Consider the following 11072-nt stretch of genomic DNA (forward strand, 5'->3'; position numbering starts at 1 on the left):
CTTGGCAGCAGTAGAGTGAGCATGGGTTGGATTTCAGTTTGCACTCATCTCCTTGGCTGTGCAGGCTCCACAGTGTGTACCATTTGTACAACTCTCGGTTGCATAACTAGCAATGACAGTAGCTGATTTAACAGATGCCAGTTCTAGACTCTCCTGAATGGCAAAGCCAACCTGGGTCCCCTTTTTGGACTATTTGTCTTTTGGACTATAGGAGCTTCCAGTGTTCCAGCAAGCTCTAGGAAGAGGGGAAGACTCTAAGGGCAGAGAGAGTAAGACTATGCAAATAAAGCAGTAGGTACTTGAGCAATTAACTAAACATAAAGAAGCTTAGCTGCAGTTGGCCCCAAATTGTGGAGATGTTCCTACAACTTATACTACTGCTCCCTGCATGCTGTTCTGATTTTCATGTCTTCTATGTAGGCAGATACTAGGGATTCTCCTGGTCAGGCACAAGTTATTTTGGTTTATGTGTTTTGCTGCCTATTAGCAAGAGGACTTATGGTTTACACTTATGAACTTGAACAGTGTGAGTCAGCCTCCCAGCATTAGATCAGTTCTGGGTCAATGACCAAGTAAATATCAGATGGAAAACAGACTTTAACCTGGGCAAATGGTAGTAAGTAGAGCTAAATTCAGGCGCAGAGAGCAAGAGTGCCCTGTTGAATTAACAATGTCTCACATGATCACAGGAGTGGGTCCTGCCATGCCTTTGCCAACCTTGGGCCACATCAAATTTCTGCAAATGCCTGTTTTGTCCTGCCCTCCCTTTTCCATCAGACCTATGGCCACTCTCTTGCACTTTCCTCACACACTATTGCTGTTGCGTGAAGCTAACCAGAAGCTGTGTCAGGGCAGGGACCCTGCATGTTTCCATGTCCATCTTTCCCATCACAGATCCCTGCCCTCAGAACAGTACCTGCCCTCAGGGGGGACTTAATAAAAAGGAGTGACTCACTGTCCCACTTTGCCTGGGACTGAGCGGTATTTCTTGGTCAGTGGGACTTTCAGTGGTAAAACTGAGACAGTCCTAGGCAAACTGGGATAGTTGGGCACCCAAAGAGTTAGCATGGTGAAAGTTTAAATAGCAGGTGAGATGGATGCAAAATGTGTGGATTCTTTTCCTGAGAGAGACTCGACTCTAAAGAGAAGACAGAGTACTATCCAGAAAAGGGGAAACGGTTGAGTTTTTCAGCTTTCTATTCCCCCTCTTTCTTATTTTTAAACCATTCTAAAGCCTTATTTCTAGGATGAGAGGAAAAGTGAGGGTGAGCCTGGAGATAGAGGAGACTTAGGACAATTGAAGGAGCAGCATCTTGTCCTCACAAAGTGGGAGGGGCAGGATGCTGAGCTGTGAGGGCAGGAGAAGGTCTTGCCTATAGAGAGAACTCACGTGTGAAGGTGGGGCTGGGAAATGGGGGGCAATTACAACAGATGTTTTCCATATTGTCAGGACATGGCATGAGGAGAGGGGAAGGGTGGAGGCTTGAAAGGGGATGAGTAAAGGCTTGGGACAACCATTAGAGGATGCAGGAAGACACTAAAACACACTCCAGGCACCAAGGGATGGCCAGCTGATTTGGGGAATTATGACTATGCAACATTCAGTGTAATTATTGATGAGGCTACGATCCCCTGCCTGTCCAATCTGATACAATTACAAGCCTATTACAACCCATTATTGGTCTTGAAAAAATATCTACCATTGCACTTAAAAAGAATGGTCAATGAGCAAGTATGTGGCTAAACAAAATATACAAATACTTTCTAATAGGCTGCAGTAGAAAATAACATAAGAGAGGAAGTAACTGTATGTTGAGCCGTTGGCAGGACTGTTATTAATGGGCACTACTTACTGTACTGTGGTAGGTATCACGGTCAGACACACATGTGCTCAGACTGAAAGGCACTGTGGGGAGAAGAAGAATCAGAGATGGGGCAATTGGGGGCTCCATCGGGGCCAAACACACATTCTTGCCATTGTGGATAGCAGGGTGGTTTAGACCCTTGGCTTCCTGGGACTAGAAGTACTCTCTCCCTCTTGGTGGGAATTTATACATACCCTATTCCAACTCCCACAATAACCATTTGTGATAGTTACCAATTTGACCAATGGAAAGACTGCATTTTAATATATCTAAATAATTGGTCCATGGCTGGTGAATTAGCAGAGATGAGATGTGGCTAAGTGGATTAACTTAGCCGCCCCCCCCCCCTTGTCTTTCTTAGTTTTTACCTATATAATAATAAGGATACTAACAATACCTAACCACAAGCCTTAGTAAGAATTAAATGAGATCATTTATGTGAATGTTCTAGGCACCCCACCAATGCTGTTTATATATTCTTCTAGCATAGAAGAATAGTGGTTCTCAACTGGCAGTGATTTTGACCTCTAGGGGACATGTGGTGATGGAGATTTTATTTTATTTTATTTTTTTGTCACAACTAGAGGAGTGCTATTGGTATCTAGCAGGTAGAGGCCAGAGATGCTGCTAAACATTTCACTAGGCACTGGACAACCCCCAAGGTAAAGCACTGTCCTGCCCAAAATGCCAATACTGGTGAGGTTGAGAAGCCCTATGGTACATAATGCAGGGGACTGGGAACCGTATACACTAACAAAACACAATAGAGCCTCACAAGTAGCAGGCAAGTCGTGGTGTTAAGACACTTGGAGATCTGGATCCTGAACCCACTAGTTCCATTTAGCAAGTTATTTAACCTGTCTGAGCCTCACTTCCCAAATGGGAATAATAATAGTACCTACCTCACAGGATAGTCAAGAGACTCAGTGAGCTGGTGCTAGCTCAGTGCTGGCACATGGAAACACAGTGCTTTCATTATTAAGGAAAGGCGGGGCAAGTAAGATGCTGGGAGAGAGGTGCCTTGTTTTAGTAAACTAGGGAAGAAGAGGAAATTAAGAAACATTGCAGTGACACTATAGCCTTCATAATTGTCGTAGGTTATTGTTTTCCTACTGTGCAATTCTATCCTGGATGATACTCATCGCCAAATAATACTGATAAATTAAATGACTGTTGAAAAATATTCTGCCTAACACAATGGGATTAATCAGTTTCACCACTTTGGAAGAAATTCTATAGGCACCTATTTTCTGGCATTACAAAAGTTCTTTTCATCGTTAATAAGACTCATTGCTATATTACTCTCTGGTGCTTTCTTAAGAAATGTTTTATTCAAAAGAAAGTGATTTAGTGATGACATCTTAAGTTGTATGTCATGGCTTGATAACCATTTGCTTCCCTCCCCTCAGCCCCCCCAAAAAAATTCCTTTCTGAAAATATTGCGGTACTTTTGATTTGTGCAAACATTGACCTGGATTTTAAAATCTTCTGCAATAGCATTGAGGTTTTGACTTTCTCAGAGGTGGATATTCTCATAATCCTATCTTGGCTGCCTTGAGCAGAGGCAGCTCTCCTTTGCAACATAATCAACAGGCAACATCTTATGTTTTCTGAGTGTTGGTCACTTTTTGCATTTTCATCCTCAGGTCTGCAGAGCTGAAGCGTTCTCCCTTTCCTCTCCCAGCTGCTCACTTCCCACCCAGTCTTTCCTCCTCTGCCCCTCCGCCATCCTGATCATGCTGTGTGTACACTTCGTGGCTGGGTAAAACATTTCTGGCTTTCCCCAAATCTCTCTCAGATAACAGATCAGCCTCCTCACTCTGGGGCCCCTTTGGATTCCATTCATCAAACCTGCTCTTTAGGGAACTTCACACCCTTCACCATTCCTTCCACTGGGGAGAGTGTGGGTAGAGGGAGTGAGGAAGCACAGGGAGGGAGAAGGGACTGGAGGGAGTAATGGAGCAGGAGGAGAGAGGGAGGGAGGGCACACAGTTTATAAAGAAAAAGGCAATCGCCAGGCAAATAGATGGGCCAAAAAAGAGCAAGAGACTCGGAATTCTAAAGGCTTCCACCTAAGCCTGCGGAACCAATCAAGCAAAGCACTGCAGCAGCTTCGAGGCGTGTTATGTTTTTCCTCTCTGAGCTTCCCAGCAAACTGAAGTGAGAAGTGGAGGAACAGTGTCATCCTCACCCTCTCTTATAAGGAAAACTGGATGCAAAGAGGTTCTCACTTGCCCGGGATGCCCCTCTCAAAGTGTTGAAGAATGGAAGAAGGAAAGGAGAGAAATGGATCCCAGGCTTGCCCAACTTAAGCCTCTTATATAAGAGGTTTGCAAGAAAAGCTGAGAGAAACAAAATCATCAGAGAGAGCAATGAGAAGCCAGAGAAGGAAAGAGAAGAAGGACACTGATTTGAGTGGAAAAGAAAGATAAAGATACGAAAAAGGGAGGAGAAAAGCTTAAGAGGAAGAGTGACAGAGAAAAGACTCACCCTCAAGGACCAGCACAAGGGAGGTCAGCGGAGGACCACTGGCCTCCTGTCCTTAATAACATTAAGGAGGTAAAGAGATCACAGGGGAAGCCATCCCAAATCCATAACTATAAACCTCCGCTCCAATCTCTTCAATATAGGATTTAATTCATGGTGCCCTAGGAGAGGGAGAGGACCAGGGCACTGCTTGGAAGGGGCAATTACACTAATATACACTGACCTTTTGCTGGAAAGCTGGAGTGGGGACAGGTGGCCACGGAAGCCACCTCCTGCCCCTTCTGCCACCCCCACCCCATTACCCAAACCCTGTCTTGGCTCATCTGTTCCAGTTAAAGCCAATGGCTTTTTTTTTTTTTTAACACTTGAGATTGTGATTAAAACAATGCCCAACTCCTCTTCATCTCTTTTTCGTGTTCTTTTATTAAATGAAACTTTTAATCCCGTTTCATCTCCACGTGCATTTTCCAACCGTTCTTTCGTCTTGGGAGAGACCTGGAGTCCACAGCAGTCTCTCACGGGAGGGCGGGTACCTCGCATCAGTCCCGGGGCGCTCCCTCCTCCCCGGGGTCCCCTTCCCAAAGCCCGTCGGGTCTCCAAAGGCTGGAATACGCGGTGCGCCCGTAGCCAGCGCACACATCGTAGGCCACCTGGCGGGGCTGCGGCGGCGGCGGCGGCTGGGGCAGGGCGCAGTCCGAGAAGAAGGGGCCGAAAGAGGCCAAGGGGCCCGGCCCGTCCTCCCCGCCGGGGGAGTTCACCGCGGCGGGGTACAGGAGGCGCAAGGGCTCGGTCAAGGTCGAGCCGCCGCGGGGGGGCGCCAGGGACGGCTTCTTGGTCGCGGGACAGGCCGGAGCGCTCCAGGGCTCGGGGTACGGCAGGCTTCCCCCCATCGCCGGCGGCGGCTCGAAGAGGCCGGGCTCCAGCTCGGGGGGTCCCCGCAGGACCGTGGCGCCGGTGGGGAACACATCCAGAGGCTCCGCGGGGAGCAAGACGCCCGCCTCGGAGCCGGCGCCGTAGTCGGGCCCCAGCAGCTCGAAGAACTCCAGGGTCTCGGGGCCCTTCTCCAGGTCGCACAGGTTCACGCCGCACCCCGACGGGCCGCACCCGCCGCCGCTCGCCCGGGACGGCTCGGTGAAGAAGGACGGGGGCAGGTTGCGGGCACGCAGCGGCACCTTCCGGGCGCCGGGGACCGCCGTGCCCCCCGCAGGGCCGGGGGCATCCCCTCCCGCACCCCCAGAGCCCGCTCCGACGAGCCCGGCTAGGGGCGCCGCCCCCGAACCCCCCGCGGCATCGGCGCCCCCGGGCAGGTGGCGCAGCGAGTCGAAGAGCGCGGCCAGGCTCTGGCTCTGCAGACTGGCGGCCGCGGCCTGCGAGGCGTCCCGCCGGGGGGCGGCCTTGCCGGGGGCCGGGACCGCGGCCGTCTGCGCGCCGGGGGTGCCGAGCACCCGCTTGGCCGGAGTGTCGGCGGCGCCCGGGGAGGGCGGGCCGGGGGGCGCGGCGCCCATCAGGCCGCTGCAGCGCTTGATCTGCTTCTGCAGGTACTTGCGGTGGTTCACCTTCCGCTTGGACTTGCCCGGCTTGTCCAGGGCCAGCTTGATGTTGCTGGACGCCGAGTCGATGAAGCTGAGCAGGTCGCGGGTGGCCTCGCGCGCGTCCCCGCCCTCGGTGCCCGCCAGCAGTGCGCCCGCCGGCATCCCGGGCTCATCGTCCTCGAAACAGCAGCCCTTGTCCAGGGCTCCGAAGGCGCCCCCCAGCCCGTCCGGGGAGCCCCCGAAGCCGAAGGGGACGAAGGGGTGCGTGCTGAGGAGCGCCGCCTGCACCGCCATTGCCTCGTCTCCCCCGCGGCCCGCAGCGCGGCCGGTGCGCCCCCGCCCGGTTCCCGCCGGCTGCCCAGGCCCGGATCCCGGATCCCGTCCCGGCGCGGCCTCCTAGCTCCCGGCCGGCTCGCTGCTCGGCCTCCCGGGGGAGCTCATTAGATCTTGTAAGGGAGGGACACAGGCAGGGAGCGCGCGGCGACCGCCCCAGTGGCGGAGGGGAGGGGCTTACTGAACTGGCTGGAGGTGGGGTGGTCTGCTTTTCTAATTTTCTGGCCTTTCTCAAGCTCATCGCTTTAACCCCTTGGTTTCCCTTCGCCCCGCGGGTTTCTCTTGGCTAGTTCCTACCGCCAGACGTGAGGATGGGACCGCCCCTCGGAAGACCTGGGTTTCACTCCCAGCCCTGGCCACAACAGCTCCAGCTACTGGGCACTTGCTTATGCCCTGTGATGTCCATTCTTTGCCTCCTTTAATCTTTGAGCAATAGCCCTGTGGGGTACTTGTGATTATCACCATCTAACAAATGAAGAGACTGAACCTTGGGGAGTTTCAGTGAGTTGGTCAAAGCCATCTCCAGTTTAATCTGACTCCAGAGCCATTCTAAGCCCTAGACAAAACTTGTGGTCTCTCTTGGCCTTGTTTTATTCATCTGTAAGTTGGGGGAAGGACACTTGTGTCTCTTCAAGCTCTAGCCTTGGTGCTAAGATTCTAACTGGTGTTTCCACAGGACTCTCAACTTGGGTGCTCTTTCTTCTACTCATTGATTGTCAGAAGTAACAATTGGTGTATAGTAAATTGAGGCCGGGCTTAGCTCATTTTGTATTAGTGGTAGATAGCAGGAGGCAAGGGAGAAAGGAGTTGCTCCCACTAAGCCAGCTGGTGCTTAAGAAAGAGCTCTGTGTGTATAAAACTCTCAGCATCTTCGAACAAAATATGGGTTGGAATCTATAAGTCATACCATTTAGGTTGTCCTTCTGGAACTTCTGTTGCATTTCAAGAATCACCTTGAAGTTCACTTAGACCCAGTTTCACCTGGGCATTCCTCTTGGAATAGAGAAAATGAACAATATGGTAAAACGTGGAAGATGATTCAGAAAAGACTTGTGTTCTGGTCTTAGCCCCACCACTCAATAGCTCTTGACTTGGGTTGAAATCCTTGCTCTGATGAGGATGGATTTGGGCAAACCAGTTGACCTCTTTCTGACTTAGCTTATTCATGTAAAACGCAGGTGAGGTTGCCCACCTCACAGGGCACTTGTGATATTTAAAAGAAACATCCTGTGAAAAATTCTCATTTGTTGACTGTTCCATAGCCTGTGATGAGTATTTGCCTTTATTTCTCTAAAACACACAAAAAGTTACTTTCTTCCCTTATGTATCTTCAATATCACACTGTGTTCATGAGGATTAAATGAGATCATATATATGGAAACACTCTTTGTGTTCTCTAGATAAGTTTTTGTAGGTTAAGTACAGAGTCTGCATGGGGGAGATATAAACCATCTCTTTCAAAGCTTTTTTCTTTAAGCCCTATTTTTCAGGATATAGTAAAAACCATTAGTGAGTGCCCTGAAGGCACACCCTTATCAAAGAAGAAAGGCTATCAGTGGTTCTCAACCTTCTGGCCCTTTAAATACATTTCCTCATGTTGTGACCCAACCATAAAATTATTTTCGTTGCTACTTCATAACTGTAATGTTGCTACAGTTATGAATCATAATGTAAATATCTGATATGCAGGATGGTCTTAGGCGACCCCTGTGAAAGGGTTGTTCGACCGCTAAAGGTGTCACGACCCACAGCTTGAGAACCACTGGGCTAGATAAACACTCTTCATTTAGGAGATGAAGTAGACACTTCCCAAGCCATCATAGCTTCAACGAACTACTTTTTAAATTCAAGGTGGCTCTATTATAATGTATCTTTCATTTGGGTTTATACACACAGGATTTTGTCCTCTGTGTCTGGACTATCTATTTCATTCTTGGTGATATTTGCACTCAGAAAAAGTGTGTAGGCCTGGCCTTGAATTGTACTTCTCACCCCTCAGATGTGGATGTCAGCTCTTCCCTTCCCCTTCCAGACAGGACCATTCCATAGGTTCTGGCAGCCAAGAACACTAACTTTTTCTTTTTTTTTCTTTTTTACCTTTTTTCAACTGATGGGCTCTTGCAAACTCTGACCCAGATGTCATAGGAAAATACATTTAATTTACATCTTTAGTCTGAAATATCTCTCTTAATACCCAAAGAGTTAGTTAAGCCCTAATATAACATATTCAAAATCAATGGAATATGGAAAGATTCATATGTAGAAGTCTGTAAATTTCCAGATCATGTGTGTTCTAAGCATCAAAGTGGATTTGGAGTTAGATGAAGCGAGGCTCAAACTCTGGCCTGCCATTTGCTAGATGAGTACCCTTGTTTAAGTCAGTTCATCCTCCTAAGACTCAGTTTCCTCATCTGAAAAATGGGAATAGTCATAGCTATTCTCAGACTCTTTGTAGGAATTACATGGCACAACAAGGGAGAAATAATACTCCCGAATCTTAATTTTTTCTATTGGTGCAATGGAGATCATCCCTTCACCTCAAAATTGTTTTGAAATGGTATATAGGAAAGCTCCTGGCACAAAATACGGTCTCCACAAATGTCCTGGCTTTTGATTCCTTTGATACCACTCATTCCTTACCAACATCCCCCTATAAAATCAGCATCAATTGTTCTTTTCCCCAACAAAGTGAGTGACTATTTTCAGATGCAAGAGAGCAGCAATACTTGCCAGTTATAGACACTTAGAAAAAGGCAGTGTAATATAGTAGACAGGGTGATGAAATTAGAGCCAGAGATTGAGACTGAAGAGCAATCTAACCCTCTATTATCCAACTGACTATAGAAAAGTCACTTAATCCTCTAGACCTCAATGTTCCCATCTAGAAAATGGGAATAATAATGAGTGTGATATAGTTGACCAGGCTATTGTGAAAATCAATGAGATAATAGAGTGAAAGTTCTTTGTCAACCATAAAGGTCTATATAGAAATAACAGTTTTTCATGGCATGTAAGTTCTGTAGCCTGATTCACAAAATTGATTTTTACACATAAAATATGCATCCAGTCACTCATTCATTCAACTGAAAGATACTGACACCAACAGTGTGCTCAGCACTGAACTCCTATGATGAATTCAGAGATAAACCATGATTTTTATCCTTTCTGGTGGAATGACAGACCTGCAAACAAGTCACTATCATGTAATATGATACTTCTCGATGGAATTAAATTAAAGGTACAATCATTGATGGAATAAAAGGACCTTCAATTCAGCCCAGAAAACTTGGGGAAGGCTTCATAGACAGGTAGTAATTGAGCTAAGACTTTATGCCAAGCAAAGAAACAATATCTCTGGGAACAGTCTGGGCAGAGGCATAGTCATATCAAAGCAATGGTGTTTATGGACACTACAGATAATAAGGCAACAAATAAAATGGCTTGAAATAACTCTATACCTACAACCGAAATAAGTCCTTGAAGTTTCCAATATCTAACTAAATTGTACATGTAGACCCCAGCTCACGATCTCCATTGCTTTCTTCCTTGATCTTTCCTTTAGTGAAGAACTCTGGGATAAAATTTGTTTCAACAAAGTCAGTGGCCAGCTCCTGCCAGGCCCATCAGCCCCTCCTCCTATACCCAGAGTGAGCACACTCTCTTGAGTGGCTTTGACATCAATACATTTCACTTCCTCTGAGGCAGAAGGAGCCCGCTTCAGGCTGCACTAAGGGGCTCTCTGCAGAGCTCCAAACTAGAGTTCTTTTGCTCCAGTGATACCTAATGCTGAGCAAGTGGGATTAGTCTCCTTGGGAACCAAGCCCCCAGGGGCTCAAGAGTTGAACTCACCCCAAACTGTTTGGGAGAATTGAGATTTCACATTGTTCTTTTACACTTGGATTTCAGGACATTACCTAGACAAAAGCCCACCTGAGAGCTGCCTCCTTTCTTGTGGGTAAATATAGCAGCGGGATCAAAAGCTGATTTACTTATTTTGTTTTCCTCTTTGTAACTTTAATCATATTCCCTGCAGGACAAGCTCAGTCCTGAGAGATGTCAGGAATGCATATGCTTAAAGGGAGAAATAATTAGGCATCTTTTTTTTTCTCACTCTCTCTCCCCATACCAATTTCCTGTCACTCACTGGTTTGAAGCCTCAAATAAAACAAATCAATTCCTCAGTTTCACCACACAATTTATAAAGTATCAATTTCATCAAAAATTTTCCCTAACAAATTGTACACCCCCCCAAAATGTATCTCTTGGTTGTTGTTTTTTTAATTTTATTTTCTCATACTTTCCTCCTGCAAACCACATTCTACTAACACTAGATCTTATTTTCCATATTAAAATATTAGATGTTATTCTGGTCACCTATAGTTGCATAACAAACTACTCCCAAAAAGAGTGTCTTAAAACAATAACTTTAATTGTAACTCACAATGTTATGGGTCAGTTATTGGAGCAACATGTGGCTGAGTGGAGAAATTACTATCAAAAAAATAAAAAAAATTTTTACAGTGTAGAACTGAAGGATTCTACAAACTGAAGGATTTATGGTCAAATAATAGGGAAATCTATTACTTCCACTTATTTTTCTTGGAGACATCATCTCCTTCTCTAGGAATTCTCCATTCTTCTGTTCAGTAACTGTTGATTGTCACTAGGCCTGCTATATACTATTGTTGTGATACCTCTCCTGGTCATTACCCAGGGAATTCTCTTTGCTTCTCTTCCACTATGTATCCCTCCTCTTCCTTTGGAGACCCCTTTTTTTTATATTTTCTTCATTATTCAGTGGGTCTGGAAGCATTTCCAAATTGAAAGAACCCATAAATATCTAGCAAATTTAATT

General features: G+C 46.8%; 1 protein-coding gene across 1 annotated transcript; it reads right to left on the reverse strand.

The window, feature by feature from the left end:
• Positions 1-1883: 1883 nt before the first annotated feature.
• FAM181B (family with sequence similarity 181 member B) lies at positions 1884-6500 on the reverse strand. Its single transcript, XM_070425700.1, has 2 exons — positions 4576-6500; positions 1884-1906 (listed from the first exon to the last, which is right to left on the reverse strand). The coding sequence occupies exon 1, from the start codon at positions 6176-6178 to the stop codon at positions 4892-4894; it is 1287 nt and encodes a 428-aa protein (XP_070281801.1). The 5' UTR covers positions 6179-6500; the 3' UTR covers positions 1884-1906; positions 4576-4891.
• Positions 6501-11072: the final 4572 nt, after the last annotated feature.

This window comes from Myotis yumanensis, unplaced genomic scaffold (assembly GCF_028538775.1).
Source record: "Myotis yumanensis isolate MYYU_CA2020_CCGP unplaced genomic scaffold, mMyoYum1.0.hap1 SCAF_10, whole genome shotgun sequence".
NCBI lineage: Eukaryota > Metazoa > Chordata > Mammalia > Chiroptera > Vespertilionidae > Myotis > Myotis yumanensis.